The sequence below is a fragment of the Malaclemys terrapin genome, chromosome 25 (assembly GCF_027887155.1).
Source record: "Malaclemys terrapin pileata isolate rMalTer1 chromosome 25, rMalTer1.hap1, whole genome shotgun sequence".
Taxonomy (NCBI): Eukaryota; Metazoa; Chordata; order Testudines; family Emydidae; genus Malaclemys; species Malaclemys terrapin.
Window position 1 is genome coordinate 10,237,742 of NC_071529.1, and position 19,208 is coordinate 10,256,949.

The window sequence follows — 19,208 nt, forward strand, 5'->3', positions numbered from 1 at the left end:
GCTTGGGTAGACATACCTGTGCCAGCTTTTCCCATATCTATACTGCTAAAAACAGCAGTGTAGATACGCTGTTGGCGTGCTTGTGTAGCTCATGTTGGACCCTGGGTATGTACTTCCATTGCTAGTCCACGCTGACGCTCATGCCACTGCATCTACGCTGCTATTTTTAATAGTGCCGATACGTCTACTCGAGCTGCAGTCACACCTTGGATGCTGCGTAGACAGCCTAACATGCTTCTGTCTAAAGGTGCTGAAAGGAGGGGGTGAGTGTGACTTCTTTGTTTTGTTTTTACTCTGAGTAAAATGTCCTGCAAGTTCTAATGGAATTGCTATTTTCTCCTTTTTGGGGGCCAGGTAGGGTGAAGACAGCATAGCTAGTTCTTTCGCTGAATTGTGAAATCCTGTTTAATCTTCAAACTGGCGATGTCAAGGGTTCCGAGTCCTCCTCCTCCGGCAGAAATGTCGAGTGGACCTGTAGCAGAAAGCTGGTGCTACACTCAGGTAAATTCACAGTGTGCTCAGATGGTCAGAGTTTACTAAGATTACACCATACAAAAAGAAGCTTGGTGATCTAAACAAATGTAGAGCCCAGGTTTTCAGAGGTGAAAGTCTAATGATCAACTAACTAAACCAATGCAACTAGGACTACATCAGATTTTAGTTACAAATATTTAGACTGCTCCATCTCTAAACTCACTGTTTTTTCTTGTGGATCTGCCTATGAATGGAAGCAGCATGGCTGAGTCAGGTCAGAGGGAGGCTAATGTCACTCTATCTCCTTCCTTCCTGTCTCACTTTTATGTAACTTCCTGAGGTAGACTGAAAAAGTTGTGATGGTCCATTTTGGACATGCAGCTATTATAGAATTAAATTCGTTTTTGCTTCCCTTGGGTTACTTTTCCCACGCACGAGAGGAAGTCAAGTGCCTTGGCAGAACCCTCCATAGGTTGCTGTGCAGTGCAGTCATGGGTGTGGGCAGATCTCAATGCTGTCCTTGGATTAGTAACATGGTGATGAGGTTATTTCAGTTCTTCCCCTCTACCTGATCATTGTGCACAATCATGACCCTGAATTGCTTCCTTGTTTTGAATCTTCAGATTAAGGTGGTAAAGTTTTCATACATGTGGACCATAAACAATTTCAGCTTCTGCCGGGAGGAAATGGGTGAGGTCATCAAAAGTTCAACCTTTTCATCGGGAGCCAATGATAAACTGAAATGGTAAGAAACATAGCAGAAGATAGTCACCCAGCATATACAAACTGTAGAGATAAGTTAATGCCCATAGCACACTGGGATACATCAAGCGTATCTAAACTGCAGAGAGGTCCTGGTTCCCTTGGGCACACACAACATACACTCAGGGAAAATAGAGTGTTGCCTTGGCACAGTGTTTGGGTGCATACAACATAGACATCAGGATCTGTCTCTGAAGTTTAGGGTCTTTATACTTTGCTAATGGAGACCATTAATAAGTACGGTAGCCCTTTCATGATTTTGAATTGTCTTGTAGACAGATTCATATTTCTGGACCTACGTGAGTGCCCATATAGGATATCTAGAAGAAATATCACAGTATTCTTGTTTTGTTTACTTTAGTCAATGATCAGCGTAGCAGAACTTGTTTGCTGTACACTTTATTGTGTAAACTTTATAATACTCTTCCATTGAAAGCTGTGAATGCCTTGCCAGAAAACTGTTCCTAACATCTCATGCAGATGTCTATTTCTACAGGTGTTTGCGTGTGAACCCTAAGGGCTTGGATGAAGAAAGTAAAGATTACCTGTCCCTTTACCTATTATTGGTTAGCTGTCCAAAGAGTGAAGTTCGTGCAAAGTTCAAATTCTCCATCCTCAATGCTAAAGGAGAAGAAACAAAAGCAATGGGTATGTGTAGCTCTTATCTGTTCGGGTCATTCACTTGTGTTCTATGTTTGTTCATGCTAACAGCGCTAGCATTTGTTTGAATCAACATATCTGTCTTTCAGAGAGCCAGCGAGCATATCGATTTGTACAGGGCAAGGACTGGGGATTCAAGAAGTTCATTAGAAGAGACTTTCTCTTGGATGAGGCCAATGGACTTCTTCCAGATGACAAACTCACTCTCTTCTGTGAGGCAAGTCTCTCTGTTCAGCTGTAATGCTAGTAATTCTATTGGCTTCAGATACTCACAACTCTCTTTCAGGATTGGTTTTTAAGGAGTCAGAGGTGGAATCTCTGTGGGGGAGGAGTGTTGGCTATGTTTGCAGTGCTGTATGGATTTTTTTTTTTCTTTTTAATTTGTGACTGACTACAACATTGCCACTTCATTTATTTTTGGTTACTGTGTTTCTGAGGTCACCTGCACAGGTAAAGGACAACAACCAAACACATTCAGATGCTCCTTGTCATTCCAGTTCTGGTTCTATATGATTTGACAACACATGATTTTACACTCACTGGAATAGTGATCAACTTGAGTTGGGTTTTTTTGGTCCCAAATACTTGATAATGTAAGTGGGTCCATGAAGAAATTTGGTGATGGAGCAGATGTAATCTGAAGATTCCTAAACTGACCCAACATACCTCACTCTTACAATAGGAAAGGTTTCTTTATAGCAGTGTGCGGTTTTTGATTGTTAAATATATACCTTGCTTGTGTACCTAAGAATTTTGTAGAGGAGACTAAGGGTGTCCTAGAGTAAAACCCCAGATACCTGTCTGAGCTGAAGGGAGAACTTCAGCTAATGACTGATTTGCTCAGTTCAGTGGGAAAATGTTCAACCGGCTAACTACTCAGGAAGGGCTATCACGATGAGACGAATCCAGTGTTCATACTGACCAGAGACTCACCTTGTGAGTTAGAGTGCATTTGAATTAAAAACTGCAATTGTTTGGGACTGTAGCGGAGCAAGAACTGCACACCAATATCTTGAAATTGAAAGATGTAGCTATCCCTTTTGGAGTTCAAGAACAAGCCACATGGATAGTATGTACCTCTGAGGAGGACACAGTGGTGGTAATTTATGTAAACTGTCAGGAACGCATTGAACAGCTCCTAGACTGATTATGAATGGCTTGAAATTTTGCTGTGTGTGCAAAAGGACATACTCTTCCAGAGCCTATGCTTGCAACACCAAACAAGTAATCTTTTGCTATTGACCTGGCTCGTGAGAAATATTTTTTTTGGAGAAATGAAGGATTTCCAAAAGTGTTATGAAGACCCTTCTCAAAAGAGTACATTTAGGGAGAGTCTCTTTAAAAGTGCTCAGTGTTGTCCTAGTTCCAAACATTTTACCATTAACTTCAGTTGGAGCATTAACTTGAAAGGGAACAAACTTTAGGCTAATACTGAGAGCATTAGAAAATCCTACTTCTAGTATATTACACGATCTGTATTGTGTTTGCTCAGTGAGATTTTCAAAAGTGCCTCAGTGATTTAGGAACACAAGTTTCATGGACTTTCAATGGAACTTCTGCTTTTAAGTCACCAAGGTACTTCTGAAAATCCCAGCCTCAATGTTGTGCATCCAAGAGTATCTCTGATAAGAAATGGGCATTCCAATTATTCACTAGTGAGATTTAGAAAAGGGTTTCTCCTTTTAGTTTTCTGAGTGTGTTCTAGCCTCCCTGAGGAGAAGAGTGGGGAATTTTCAAGTGGGTTCTCTGTCCTCTATAGTTTCCTGTTTTCTGTGGGCAGTATCTTGGCTACAGCTATTTGGAGGCCTCCAGATCACTGTAGAGCCGTAAACCAAAAATTTCAGACCAGGATACCTAAAGTTAGGAGCCTAAATACCGTGTTATAGTTTTATTTGGCATCCAGGTCTGAAAATGTTGGTCTTTAATCTAGTTCTTAAAGTGTCTCTCTTTGAGCCCCTGCATTCTGTTCCTCTTCATCCTTTACCAGAAATTAGTGTTCCTGGTACAGACAGCTGGCCCCCTTTTTCTGTGTATCATGGACATGATTTTTCATGAGGGTAAAGTCTTCGCTTTTGCGGCAGCAGCCTCCTGAACCAAAAAAGGAAAGGCTTCAATTAGAGTTGTACAGGGTGGCTATTTTCCTCTGCATATTTTCTTCCAACATTATAGACTGTATCTATTTGCCTCAGCAGACACCTCATTTAAGAGACTTATCAGTTATGTGCTAACTATTGATCCGTTTGTGTCACGGTTGGGATCCATGCTTTAATTTTTGTGGTAATGTTTTTATGGTTGGGAAAATGTTTTGGATGAGGCCTGTGTAGCTTTAGCAATTTTTGTTTCCCTTTCCTTTAATTATTATTATGAATGACAATGAATAGTTAGTGGGCCACGGAAAGAGAATGAGTGTGACTTTATAGCCTGGTAGTTAGGGTACTCACCAAGGATGTGGGAGATCCAACTTCAAGTTCCTGCTTCAGTTACAAAGTGACAGCTTCAAGAGGAGAGATGGAGAAAGACCCACACCGGAATATCCCATAGCTGGTGGCGGGGACATTGTCCTGCAGTGTGGGAGACCCAATTTCAAATCCCTTCTCCATTAGGCAGAGGGAGGAATTGAACCCAGGTTTCCCATGTCCCAGGAGAGTGCCCTAACCACTGGGCTAAAAGTTATAAGGAGGGTACCACCAGCAGCTGCTCCTCCTCTTCCTGTTCTTTGAATCATAGGGTTAGAATGGACCACAAGAGTCATTTAGTCTAACCCCCTGCCAAGATGCAGGATTTGTTATGTCTAAACCATCCAAGACTGATGGGTATCCAGCCTCCTTTTGAAAACTTCCAGGGAAGAAGCTTCTACAACCTCCCTAGGCAGTCTGTTCCATTGTCCTACTGTTCTTACAGTTTTTCCTGAGATTTAATCTAAATCTGCTATGCTATAATTTGAACCCATTGTCTCTTGTCCTGCCTTCTGTGGCAAAAGAGAACAATTTTTCTCCATCTTTTTTTTTATGGCAGCCTTTCAAATATCTGAAGACCATTATCATATTCCCCCCCTAATCTCCTCTTTTCCAAACAAAATATACCCAGTTTCTTCAGCGTTTGCTCACATGGCTTGCATTCAGTCCCTTTGATCATCTTTGTTGCTTTCCTCTGGATCCTTACCAGTTTCTCTATACCCTTTCTATACATTGGTGACCAAAACTTGTTTTCAGTTTGACACAACTGAAACTTTTTTTCAATTTTTTTGAATGGCCCAGTGAACTAAAATATTATTTGCCCAGCTGTCGTTTCGTATCCGTAAGCCAAGTGTCTGCATTACCCAAGAGAAAAAGAGAATTTGTTCCTGGTCTCACATGGCAACCTTTCTTCCTGTTGCCTGTTTCATGATTTGTTCTGTCTGTCCGTCTATATTCGTTGTGCAGGCAGAGAAGCTTAAGTTTATAGGTTGCTGATGTTGGAGGGGAAGGGAATGTAATTTGTAAGCTTAAAGTTGTTGAGAGGGAACTTTTTGCTGGCTTTTGCTGATGCTGTAAGTTTCTTACCACATAAACAGGTGTGCCATATGCTCTTCTAACACTTCTTGGCTGGCCACAGGTGCTGAGCGCTACTGCTTGCAACTGTGCTTTCGTTCAGCAAGAATGTTTCCCATCCAGAAGCTCTCTAAGGAATTAGGAACACTTGGTGTTGAGAGACTATTGCGTGGGGGTTGTCAGTGGTATGTAGGGCTTGGGGTTTTTTTTGTGGGGGTGGGGGGAGTAGGTTATGGGTCAGTTCTGTATAGACCAGAAGATTGCTTAATTGTCTCTCTCTCAGCAGCACCTTCTCTGTTTTGTTAGCTTTTCTAAAAAGTCCCCACTCCTTTGTTCATCTCTAACTCTGACCCCTGATATCAATTTGTTGAGAATGCAGTTGGGGAGGAGAATAATGGTCCTTGTCTAGCATTTTCAATTCACACCCCACTTTCTCACCAGTGTGGAGATTCTCTGGACTGTCTGTGCAAGTAGTGTTCCACTCTCCATCTCCTGACTGACTGCATTACCTTTTGCTGCTAAATCGCTCTCTAATTTCAGGTGCTGAACTTTGCAAGAGGTTGAACTACTGGAGCTGAACCAGAGGCAGCAATGGTGGAAAAATCTGTAGGGTAGACAACTCATTAGATGCACAGAATATGTCTTATGTTGGTCAGACTCTTTGCTCCTGTTACAAGCTCTGTGGATCAAGTGCTAGATTATAGATGTTTGTACATCTGAGACTTTTCCCATGTATCGCTGTCTTCAGTGGCTGCTTGTAGCATTGTCTGTGAAGAAGCTTATCTATGGGGTAGACTCCAAAAAGTTGATCTAGGGAAAGAACTAGGTCAGGAGTGGTGTCCAGAAGATGGGGACTGTTTTCCAGTCCTATTGAGGGTGTTGCCAAATTGGATGGAGATGGCTTTAGTTTGGGATCTAGCAGAGGAGGACTTGGATGGAGGCTGTCACGGATATAGATGGCTCTTCAATGTGAGCATATATCTAGTTCCACTGTGTTTCATTTGGGAGATGAGGGTTTGATCTCTCAATCTCCCTTCACATGTCCTGGAAAGTGAAGCCCGTTGTAGACAAATTAACACTCTGCTTCTTTTCAGGTGAGTGTGGTACAGGACTCAGTCAATATCTCTGGCCAGAACACCATGAACATGGTGAAGGTACCTGAGTGCCGTTTGGCGGATGAGTTAGGAGGACTCTGGGAGAATTCTCGCTTCACAGACTGCTGTCTGTGTGTTGCAGGCCAGGAGTTCCAGGCTCACAAAGCCATACTGGCAGGTCGGTATTGACTTGTGCAGGTCTTAGCAGCATGGGAGACAGCAGCATCATGGCAGATGGAGTGCTCTCATAAGTCTGAGTTACTTCTGCTTTTAGGAAAAGGCTCCAGGAAATAGCAGCAAAAGGTGCCTCGGATCCCTGCCAACTATAGTTCTATAGTGAAAGATCCTGCTTTGAATATGGCAGCTAATTTACTGCCATAATGTTGCTGGGGATGGGGGAGGGGTTCTCCTCCCCCTTAATGGAATTGCCTGCTTCCTCACTAGATGAGAATAGTGAGGAGGGATGTTTGTGATTGACACTGTATTGTGTCACCCAAAGCAGCTGCGGAGGGAGGTTACCAGCTTTTTCTGAAGCATCTTTGCTTAGGTCCATGAACTATATTTGACTGCAATAGATCTCTGCATTTGCTCTTCAGCCTTGTTTGAAGGGCCACAGGGAATCCTGAGTTACACATTTAAAAGTTACATTGACACTGGGTCACCAAAAGAGTTTTTATAGGTGTAATAGTATTTTGAGTTTATGACTGCTGCTATCTTGTAATATTTCCTGTCTTAATACCAAGGAAATTGGGGAGGGAAAGCTACTGGGTATTACCCCTTCTCCCCCAGAGGAGCTGAAGGTTATATTTCTCTAGTATTTTAATCGTATTTGTTTTATTCCCCCCCCCTCCCCCCCAGCACGTTCCCCAGTTTTCAGTGCCATGTTTGAACATGAGATGGAAGAAAGTAAAAAGGTAAGTGTCTAAAAAGAGAAGGAGCTTTCCCAGCTGGGTGAATAGATCTCAGGTCAATTCTTAATATCCTTGATGATTTGATAATGCCTGGTAGCAGCTGATGTAACTCATAGTGCAAATTTTTGAACATTTGGGGTTTTTTTTCATATTGGATACAGGACTGTGTTTTAGCTGCCCTGGAGGGAGGAAGAAATATCAATGAGACAGTTGTGATCTTTGTTACGCTTGATAAAGAGTGTGCGGTAGAATAGGGACAATTAGAGGCTATTAAATAAAACAGAACCTTTTCTACTCCCTCTACACGCTTTTGTGAGTAGTACATGTTGCTTAAGAGTTCTCTGTATAAATACTTTTAAAATTGAGAAAACTCTAGTGTAAAGAGATCTGTCTCTAGCATTGTGTCAGGATCTTAATAATCTTCATTCTCCTGAAACAGAATCGGGTTGAAATCAATGATGTGGAACCTGAAGTTTTTAAGGAAATGATGTGCTTTATTTACACGGGGAAGGCACCAAACCTCGACAAAATGGCTGACGATTTGCTGGCAGCTGCTGACAAGGTACAGTTGGGATTTGTGGTTGTTCGGGGGATTGGCAATGACATATGCCTTGTTTTACATGGTGAGCCTTGGAGATTGCGGCATTGATGTTTTCGCAGAGATCCTTGAACTGTACTAAGGGAGTGTTGGGTGAGCTTAAATGAGCATGTGTGCACACGTGCACTAATGCGCATGTGTTTCTTGCTGAAACAAACACCTGAGCAGTTCTGTTGAACTGCTCCTATTAACTGGACCTAGTCTTATATAACATAGGAAAAATGATAGATACAAAATGTAACTCGTAAGAGGAATTAATGCAAACTGTTCTGTCCTCAGTTCAAGTAGTGAGAGGAGATAGGGCACCTCTGTTCTATTAAATTCATGATGGTCATAAATATTTGTCACAAGTGCTCATTTGAAAAACTGTCCTAGAACTCAGGGTTAATCTCTGTTCATCATAGTCTAGCATATGAGCTGGGGATGAGGTAGAAGGAAAGTTCAGAGTGGAACCAGAACTAAGTGGCCAAGGCATTGAATCTCAAAAGTAGCATTCTGTTTTGCCAGACAGGGATCATAGTCTTAGTCTTTGCTTTTCCCTCTGGGCTGGTTGGTAGTAGCAGCTTCTAGCAGGGATGCTCTGAACATAAGGGAGATAGAGAATGATGTTTGCAGTTTGAGGAGAAATGGGTCCACGGGAGGAAGCTTCTTGCCTTAACCCTGCTGTGACTTTGCAGGGCTAATGCAGGAAGTATCGGGGATATTCTGGCTAGAGGGCTGGTGGTAGTCCTTGTCTGGCAAGAGCACTGCAGTGGCCTAGCCTTCCAGCCTCTGTCCACCTCCCTTTGGAGCACCAAGGACAGAAGATGCGTTGCTGGCCTATGAGTCCTATTTACTGGTGGAAATTCTTAATCTGTAACCAGAATTTTTATTTCCTTTCTTTTGCTTTTAAAAGTGAACTTAGTGCTGGTGAAAGGTGCCAGTTTGACAGCACTGGAGACTAAAGTCCTCTATTTATCCACCAAACAGGTTCAGCACGGGTAGCAGCAGTGCAAGATTCTCCACACTGCCCTGCCATTGTGCCTCAACTCTGACCTGGAGGGACCACCTCTAGGGGTGAGAGCGTAGTTCAGTCTCCATGCTTCTTCAGTCCTTGGATTCTCTTGTGGGTGCCAATTAGCGTGGTGGATTTTAAGATGTGGATGCATGTAACTTTGTTCCACACAAACCACCATGCAGCCATCAAATAGTAACCACTTCCTGTCACTACTGACCAGGGCCTAATTGAAACTGGTGATGTGGAAGTGAAATGCTCCATATGGGGGCTTCGTAACGGCATAACTAGAATTAAAATGGGGAATAATACAAGCAGATCCTCGGGCACAGTATAACCATTGCCATGTGTTTTATTCTGTATTTAAATAATATTGATTGAAAGCTCAGATACCATCTTTAGCTGAGGCAAGAGTAAATAAACAGCAGAAGTATTTTAAGGGCAGAGAGTCGGCTTTAAATTTGAATTTCTTGCCTTTAAATATAGCTTTTCCCTTTAAACTCCTCATGTGTCTTTTTAAAAGCAGAAACAGAATCTTTCATGAAAGCATATAAAACATCTAATATTTGCCCAAGAGACCTGAAACAGCTTCTTCTGAACTCTTCCAGTCTCTTGGGGGAAAATATGTAATTAGACCCAAAACAAAACAAAACACGTCTTCTAAACCCAGGAGACACTATTTCAGTCTCTTGGGGAAGGACGCTATTAGGCAGTTTTTTCAAAAGTGTAATTAAGAAAGAAAGAAAAAAACTTTGTACCTGAGATACAAGAATGTCTACTTTTTGTCCAATTACATCACTGGGAGCTGTTATTCGTAGTGAAAAACCATATGAAAATTGTGTGTGGAGAAAGAAATGTATTCACTATACACAGAAAATAATTTTAAGCTTCTATTAACACAGACAATAATATGGAATAACTGCTTGCAAAACATCCTCCTTGTCCCCTAGTTGAAACTCTTTCAGTTAGAATTTACTAGCTTAATTTGTATATTTCCCTTTCTCACATAGAGGTCAAACTATTAAATAGACTTGCCATCCTCCCTTAGATTCTTTGGCAGGAGAAAACTGTCCTTGCTGTGAGTGCCATGGGTCAAGCTGAAAGGACCATTTATTACCAAGTTTTTTATAAAGGAAAAATGTCTTTTCTTATATGAAGCCATTGATTTTAACCTTAACTATAATGGAATAAAGTCCACCAGAATGTCTAAAAATTAGTTTTACACAATGCCTTTCATACTGTGAGCATCGCAAATGAGGTAGACACCAGCACTATAGTGACTGTAGGTAAACTAAACAGTCCTTATGAGTCCAGAAGTAGTTCATACACAGTCTCTCACATATTAATTATCAGAGAGGTAGCCGTGTTAGTCTGGATCTGTAAAAAGCAACAAAGAGTCCTGTGGCACCTTAAAGACTAACAGATGTATTGGAGCATAAGCTTTCGTGGGTGAATACCCACTTCGTCAGGCGCATGGAGGATCTGCCATTAATACAGCTTCTCATCCCAAAGGATTGCAAAAAACACTATAAACTATGCACAAGGATCATTGTATCCACCACTGCAGTGTAGTTACCTCTCAGATGAAAAGCAGCAGCTCTTTAACAACACTCAATAATCATACTCATCATTTTAAGAGAAGAAGTGAGAAAAACCTTACCATGTTTAAGTATTAGGAGAATTTATGTAGTCTGAATGTAACTACGCAAGTTAGAATTTGGTCAGAATCCTGGGATTGCTGGCCTTATACTTGTGAAGGGCGTCGTGAGATTCATAATGAGTCAGGACCTCAGTTTTGTTTCATCCAAAAGCCATCAACTCCAGGGTCAGATCACACAGGCCAAGCTTTTCAAAAGTGACTTGTGATTCTAAGTGCCTCAACTTTTTGGTGCCCAACTGAAAGACTTTTAAAGTCTTATTTTAAGAGACTGTATGCTCAGCACTTTCTAAAAATCAGATCCTTCTAAGCTATCAAGTTCAGCACTCCAGATCACTGGTTGCTTTTCAAAACCTGGATCATAGTGCCTACAGATTGTTTCAGTACAGATTCAGGTGCTGCAGGAAGTGGTGTGTGAGATTTGATAGCTGCTCTTCTTCTTCTTAGTGTTCCCTTTCCGTTTCTTATCAGACTACTGACCTGGCCCTACTGAGACTGTTGCAACACAGGATGACTAGAAACTGTTTGAGAAACACAAGTTAGAGTAGGGCTTTTGCCCATGCTTTTCAGATGTGCTATGATACTTTCAGTTTCTACTTGGATTATCAAAGGAAACGGGTAGAAAGGGCCTCTGTCTAACATTTTAATATAAAAGTAGTACTCTGTGTTTAAGCAAGCTTCATCTTGACTTGCAGAGCATTAATGGCAAAGAAATGGAGTGAAAACTGGAACGTAAGAACACCTATGGCGCATTTACCATAGCATAGGTTTGTCCACTGAACAAGAACCATATGTGTAACAATAGGGTAAGAAAAGCACTAGGTTTCAGCAATATGTGGTGTGAAATATCTGAGATAATAGGAGTTTAAAATGAGAGTTCCAGGTCATCCTTAAGCATGACAACGACACCTGTAATGCTGTAACACAAGAAGGCTGGGATAAGAGTTATGGTGGGTATGATGCCTGTCCATTCCTCTGCTCAGGGTGGGCACATAATTACTCTACTCTTTTGCTGGTCAGAAGCCTCTTATGAATACAGATCGTGTGTGTGTGTGTGTGTGGGGTGTGTGTGTGTGTGTGTGTGTGTAACTAATAAAGTGGAAAGGTCTGTACAACATGATAGCATAGTCTTTGTAACTGAAGGGAGAAGCAACACAAATAGAGCTTCAGTGCAGATCAAATTAAGGCTTTCTCCATTGTAACCATAAATTGGCTTCTTTTTTGCAGTATGCTCTGGAACGCTTGAAGGTGATGTGCGAGGATGCACTGTGCAGTAACCTGTCTGTGGAAAACGCAGCTGAGATTCTCATCCTGGCTGACCTACACAGTGCTGATCAGCTAAAAACTCAAGCTGTGGACTTCATTAACTAGTAAGTTTGCTCCAGTCTCACCCTTGGAGCAGGAATGAAACAAATGGAGGAGAAAACAAACTACTGAATTTACTCCAGTCCTCTTGTGACTAATAAACCCAGAGGGTGGGGGTAGTGATCTTCTTTAACCTTTGTAGGTCTATAGTACCCAAATACAAACATAAAATTTGTCTGGCATCCTAGAAAATGCCATTATTTCTAAGGATGAATTAATGAGTTGTCTCTGGGTCAGTTCAGGGGAGGAGTTCTGTAGATTATTGAACTGTCCCGCCATTTCTGTGTTGTTGAGAACTTTTAAAATGTAAAATACCACTAGAGGGAGAGAGAAGTCATTAACATTTACAGATATTAATATAGCAGATATTTTCCTAAGTAAAATTGACTATATCAATGTCTGAAATCTTTTGTGGTGGTAGCCGATAATTGTCTTATCTCCCCGCTATGTGGTATATGTGGAGAAATCGTATCTCTTGTCATGAAGAGAGATACAGATACTAAAATATACTACAGAGATACTAAAAGAGAGATACACTGTGTCTTTCTGGCCTTGGAACATTCATGTTTGGATCATTAAATCTTACCATGCTGAAGGGACAGTGCAAAGCAAAAGCTAGACTAGCAGGATCAAAACTTGTGAACATACACTAAGTGATACAACATGTGCACTAAACAAGAGAGATTACAAAACAAGAGAGAGAGAACTTCCTCAGGGCATGTGAAAATGATCTGTTTTAATATTGTTTACCCAGCAAAATCAATACCTCCAGATTTTTAATGTTCTGTTTTCTTTCTAGTCATGCTTCTGATGTCATGGAGACCTCAGGGTGGAAGTCCATGGTGGTATCGCATCCTCATTTGGTGGCTGAGGCCTATCGCTCTTTGGCTTCTGCACAGTGTCCCTTCCTGGGACCACCACGTAAGCGACTGAAGCAATCCTAAGGCCGTGCCTGTCACATGACCCCATGTTTTTCTGGAAGCAGCAGCAGCCATTGCTGCTCTGACCTTGACCACCAAGTAGACAGCGCAATCTGAGGAGCTTTTACTCTGTTGTGGGGGGAAAGACTGCTTCGTGACACCCAGACTTTTTAAAAAAGCACCAAGTAACTTGGGGAGAGGGGGGAGGGTGGGCCTGGGGCTCAGGGGCTGTTCAACCTAACGAATCCCTGTCGCTGCATCGTCTGTGTGTTCCCTTTGACTTGGCTGAGTCAATAACTACGGGGTTCTGTTTAAGCACCGGCCCACTCAGACTATCCCAGTAGTGGTACTGGCGGGAAATAATGTCTCTGTGTCTGACAGCACAGAACAAATCGTCAGACACCTGGAGCAAAGAGGACATTTTAGTTTTGGAGAGAGTAGGAAAAGAAGAGAATTTCCAATGAGGTTCCGAAGAGGAAGTACATGGTGGGAGCTCCAGTAGTATTTATATAAAAGAATTTAAGTCCTTCCAGCTGTGCTAAAAACAGGACATTTGTGTAACTCCTTAATGCCATTCAGCAACAAGAAGATCAGTTTCTCTGTTAGTAGCACTTGTATGTTGATTGCAAAAAAAAAAACTTTTTACTAAATGACAAGTTGAAGTGAAAAGGGACAGCAAAAGGCTGTGTGCTGAGGAGGATGTGAATAAACTAAAGGCAGCCTTTGCAAATCTACATTGGCTTTCCAGGACCGGCAAATCCTTGATCTGAAGTGTGCTGTCTGACAAGGACAATGGTTACCTGTTTTTAGATATTGTGGGAAATGTTTTTGGCATTTTTCCCTGCTTTATTTTTTCCCCTTTTTTAAAAAAAAAAAAAAAAAAAAAGAGAAGTTTTATTGTACATGAATGCTGCGTCAAAGGTTCCTATCCTGAGTTGCTAAATGATTCTGATCAATTGTTTGTACCTGACTTGCTGACTGTCTAGGAGCCAGTCCTGTTCCTTTCTATTAGTCACTCTTCTTACAGGGAAGAAGTTCCAAAATAGCTGGTAATTTTTTTTCTTTTTGAAAATATAAATAATTACTATTTTGTACTGTGTGGTATCTTTTTTTGTCTGTCTTGTTCCCTCTATTTTTAGACTGCTCCCAGTTGAAAACCAATTCCCCAAGGGTTCAGTTTCAGTCGGGGTATATACTGACACGCCCATTCCCAGAATCCAAATGGGATTTATTAAGGGAGGTTGTGCACAGAGCTGCAATGCCAAATTACATTTTATTCCTCTTAGCAGATATTGCCAAAATACCTGAGAACGTTTTGTTTTAATACTCAATGAAGTTGATCCCTAGCCTTACCTGTGTCTGTATTTAGATATAAATAGGAAGGGAGCTCAGTTGTTCAACTGATTTATAACAGCAGTATGAAAGGCTGAATGCGGGGGAGAGAGGCCATCTGTTTGGGCCATCATTAGGCCCAGATATCCAGGGAGATTAAATTGAAGCACACTGCTTCAGGATGGTGGGAAACTGTTCTGGCTTCAAGATGTCCAGACAGGGCATGAAATGTACTATAGAGAACAATTTAGCTTTGTCTGGGAAATGGATTAGATGACTTTGTTTCTAATTTCTGATTCTATTATGATTCCCTTTCACAGCCTCTGTCTCTTGTGTGAAAGAAAGAACCTCCACTCAAATGCTCGTGGGTTGTTGTTTTTTTTCCTTTTTTTTTAATCCTGACGCTGTCTATATTTTTATCAAATGGTGACTTGCAGGAAAGTGTTCCCCCCTACCCTCCCCTGTTTGCTAGGTCCTCAGCATATACACTGCCTTTTCCATATTTCACTTAGCTCATAAATTCCCATAATATATCTGTTGCTTAAACTCTGACTAAACCTGTGTGTGTGGGATTTAGTCTGCACTTTCTTTTAGGTAGAGTGAAGCATGTAGTCAACTGTTCACATTCTCCCCACTGCTCCAGCCTTGTAAGAGATGCAAACTAGCATCCCCAAGTTATAACTACTTTCTAACTTTAAAAGTTTGCTGCCAGTTAATTGAGCGGCATAAAGCTGTCTAATTATTCTAAGGAAGCTTTGTTTACTGAAAAGTTAAAACCACAAAGCTTTCAACCCGTTGGGATCGCATGACCAACTGTTCTGGGAGTCTCTCTGGCTCTACCTTTCCTGGGGATTCAGACGTGCCTACAAGAAGGTAAATGGGTCTTGGCATCACTTGTCCCACCCCTTCTTGGGGGAGGTACTTACTGGAAAGCAAATTCAGATTTGGCAGTCTCTTTCCCAGAGGGATGGAGATATACCTGCAGGAAGGTAATCAGTTCTGGGACTTGTCTATCCCAGCCTTTCCTGTAGGGCCAGATAGGTCTCCAGGGTACACTCAGTGTCATGAAAGTTCTCTGTATTCGGATGCATGGAGGAGGCTACTTGTTCAGATGGTTCCAGTTGAATTAACACTTTATTCGTCAACTTCACACACTCTTTATTTTTATTTTTTTTTTAATTGTAAATGATACAGCTGAAGCCATCTGGTTATAACAACATCAGAGTTGGAGCATACTGTTCATAAACCTCCCACTGACATCCTCCCCTCCCCAGTTCTGAAATGTAATTTGAGTTAACTCTCAATCTGTGGCATGTGTTGTTACTGCCGAGATGTTGGTGCCAGTGGAACAGTTGGAGATTTGAATTCCACAAGGAGAGGCATTTTTATCAAAACAATATTTCAGAGCGACGTTTTTACAGAATCTTCTCACCACAGTGCGGCTATGCTGAGATCCGAATTAAGTATTTGGTCTTGGCCCTGTGGCCCCGATTTCTTCTTCCTCCCCCAACAACCCCCCCCCCCCCCACCGCCTTAATACATTGTTACAGGGATATACCCAAGCTTTGTGTATAGTCACACATCTGTCTCCATCTGCATGTTATCTCCCTGCTCACACTTCCTCCAGTTGCTTCCACACTAAGCTAGAGGGGCTGCTACTTTCTCAGGGGGAATGAGAAATACCTGCACGAACTTATTAGCTTCTTCAGTCAGCAGTAGGGTATACATCAGCCTAAGCCCAGAAGGAGTGTCTGCTTTTTCTGAGCATCCAAGCACCGAATGATCCGTTGCTGGCCAAAGAGCTCTCTCACGGACTGCCCCTTGGGCTTTCTGTTTATTATAGAGTCAGAGTCTACTGAGGTATTTTTCTCCTTATTGTGTAAGTTTTTCCAGATGAAAGGAAACAGCTTGTCTGCGAACAAACAACTGAGTGGGGAGAACTGCTGTGCTTTGAAACCGTCTCTTGCTTTGTTCTGGCTCTAAAACTGCTGTTAAGGACAACATACTATCTTTGTAAAATATCTGTTATGGCTCCTTCCACTTTCCTTTGTTTCAGAAGACTTCTCGAGTTCAGTGCAATGTTTTCTGCGAAGGCTATGCTAAAATCATTATCTTGTTTAATCTGTTTGGGCCATGCAGATCTTCTTTCTCTCTCCCTCTCTCATGACTCCTTTCAAACTTGTGATTCAGAATTACTTAACTTGTTTATTTCTAATGACTTTTCAGTTAATTTAATATGAAAGTATTTCATTATACAAGGTGTCTCTCTCTGCTTCCCCCTCTCCTCCCCAACCTCCTGCCACTTGGAGCTTTGCCTTTGATTCCAGACACATGCAGCAGCAAATTCTGACTGGGCAATTCTTGTTTCTGTTAGTTATCACAAAATTAACCTTAAAAGCACCAGTGGTGCTGCTTTAGTGTGCACAGGAATCAGTGGTTTAAGCAGATTAGTGCCGAGTTTGACCGTACAATAAACCGGACCAAAAAAATTGGGAGACAGCGGAAAATATCATGGAGTTGGAGAAATAATACACAGGGGCATAGAGAGGTTAAAAATGTAGACATGAAATAACCAAATGAGAACTGTGAATTAGACTCTTTTTCCGATAGAAGATGTCCCTTCAGGTCAGAGTTGAGGTTTGTTTGGCAGAGAGTGGTTTGAAGAAGTTTGCACTACTGATTTTTGCTGTACTTATTTGGTACCTCAGATTTCAGTCTCCGGGACTCAGTCACTAAATTCACTGGAAGAATAACTGTAATAAAAGTATTGGAGGGGACAGAGGGAATTGTCATTCAGTCAAGAGTAATACAAGAGAATGCACCTGGGCAATAATCCGAAACTCAGAGATTCTTTGGAAAGAAGATAATTGGAAAGTAGTGATGCCAAAAGAAAGCTAGGAGAGCCGGTGAACCGTAAATTGGATAGCAGGTTACAATGCAGTAAGGAAGCCAAAATACAGACAATTTTGGGTTGCATGGGCAGAAGTATTGCTTCATGGGCTATTCCCGTGGTGTTCCCTCTGTACCAGCCCTGATGAGACCAAAGCTAAGAATTATTTACCTCAACTACCAGGCATTAATTTGGAAGGAATTCAGAGAAGAAAACTCAAAGATTAGTTAAAATTATTGCCATTTGGCAAGGGTACGTAACTGTTTACTGTTCAACTACACCTCTCCCCCGATACAACGCTGTCCTCGGGAGCCAAAAAATCTTACTGCGTTATATTGAACTTGCTTTGATCCGCCAGAGTGCCCAGCCCCGCCCCCCGAGGAGCACTGCTTCACCGCGTTCTATCCGAATTCGTGTTCTATCGGGTTGCGTTATATCAGGGTAGAGGTATATTTGTACAAAGAGCAAGGAGGAGATGAATCCAGTTTTCAGACAGGCAGGGGTGTAAAACTAGGCTATCAGGAAACCTTTCCTGTTACTGAGGTTCTGGATAGTCTCTCAGAAGCGGTGGTATCCCATCACTTTTAAGTAATTCAAAACTAGACTAGACAAAGCACTTCAGTATGCAATGGGGAATGGATGAAGCTGGCATGGGGATGGACGTGGTGACTTACCTAACATAGTGGTCCTCCAGTGAGTTTCATACTGTGGAGCTCGTCCTTTTATGGATCAGTCTCTTCCCTTTATCTTATATCTTTCCTGTGATGGCAATAGAGTTTGGTTATCTGGAAAAATACCAATAGGACAGTCATAGGGAGACAATGTGAGCATGAACTCTATTAAGATGGTTGCAGCTGCTTGATTTAGGGTATTTTGTTCCCTTCCCCCCCCACACACACACACAACTCCATTTTTTACTTGTATTATTTTGTCCTTCCAGAACAGGACTGCATTTATTAGGACTGACTCTCCTTTCATTGCCTGGGGCCCCTCCTAAACTAATCTATCCCAGGCCACTTTATTTTGGTCCTGCTCCCCCACCTTTTTTCCACCCTACCCTTCTAGTCTTGGTGTCCTTGGCAAATTTGCTCATTGTTTAACTTATGCCAAAGAAACACATGACAGACACAAACCAGCTACACAGGATGTTGAGTTCATTAAGCTCTCTGAAAGAGTCCTGCGCTGGGTTACAACTAGCAAGGTGAATCACTCATTGAAATTAACAGATACTTCAGCACTGCAACAGATGTAACGTTGCAGGCACTTGGCAGTACTTCATGGACCAGGGTTTGAAAATTATCAGCCAAGTAGGTATATTAGGACTATGGAACTTGACAGAAGTTCTCATCTGATTTGCAGGACGTGTCTAGACGAAGCATGACACTTTAAAGTGAGACCTTCAGCGTTAGTATTTGGAAATGGTGTAAGTTCAGAGTATGGGCAATAGACAAAGATTCCAAATGACCCCAGAAATGAGGTGTGCTCCTCTGTATTAGCTAGCGTGTTGGTAGGAATGACACAGTAATTCAGCACAACTTCTAGAATTGGCAACTTGTCTGGCAGAGAGGCCAGGGAACTGGAAGTTGTGAGTTTGTATTCCCACTTCTGCTATGGTCTTTCTGTGTGACCTTGAACAAACTATTTTGCTTCATATCTCCATAAGAAAAATGGGACTAATGATACTCGCTAAAGCCCCTTAGAGGTCTGCGGATGAAAAGTGCTGTAAGTGTTGCTGATTATAATCCTTTCCATTCCTAGTGGTCCTGAAGTTTATTTTTCTTCATGGCTTTCCCCCATCTTCTGCATTGTTCTGGCTTAGGTAACGCCACCACTTATCCTGCTCAATTTAAAACAAAAGTAAAAACAAACCAACTTGCAGATCTGATCTCTAAAGTGATATGGCAGATGGTAAAATCTGAATTAGGCAGCAGCAGTCTCTTATCTGAGGCCTATAAACAAAGCTGAACTGCAAAATTTTCTTTAATGAGCTAAATGTATTCCTAGGAGCTGAAGCCTCAAAC

At 41.8% G+C, this 19,208-nt stretch overlaps 1 protein-coding gene across 8 annotated transcripts in view; it reads left to right on the forward strand.

Annotated features, from left to right (window-relative positions):
* The window catches only part of SPOP (speckle type BTB/POZ protein), a 46,062-nt gene extending 32,003 nt beyond the window's left edge, over positions 1-14,059 (forward strand). For 7 of the 8 annotated variants that reach the window (XM_054014383.1, XM_054014390.1, XM_054014385.1 and 4 more), the window contains 9 exons: positions 355-501; positions 1,098-1,219; positions 1,733-1,884; positions 1,986-2,113; positions 6,521-6,698; positions 7,379-7,434; positions 7,871-7,993; positions 11,908-12,050; positions 12,845-14,059. In XM_054014383.1, the coding sequence (XP_053870358.1) occupies positions 424-501; positions 1,098-1,219; positions 1,733-1,884; positions 1,986-2,113; positions 6,521-6,698; positions 7,379-7,434; positions 7,871-7,993; positions 11,908-12,050; positions 12,845-12,989 (1,125 nt within the window). In that variant the 5' untranslated portion in view covers positions 355-423 and the 3' untranslated portion in view covers positions 12,990-14,059. The remainder of the gene's footprint in view (positions 1-354; positions 502-1,097; positions 1,220-1,732; positions 1,885-1,985; positions 2,114-6,520; positions 6,699-7,378; positions 7,435-7,870; positions 7,994-11,907; positions 12,051-12,844) is intronic. The other variant, XM_054014388.1, reaches the window with a different exon arrangement.
* Positions 14,060-19,208: the final 5,149 nt, after the last annotated feature.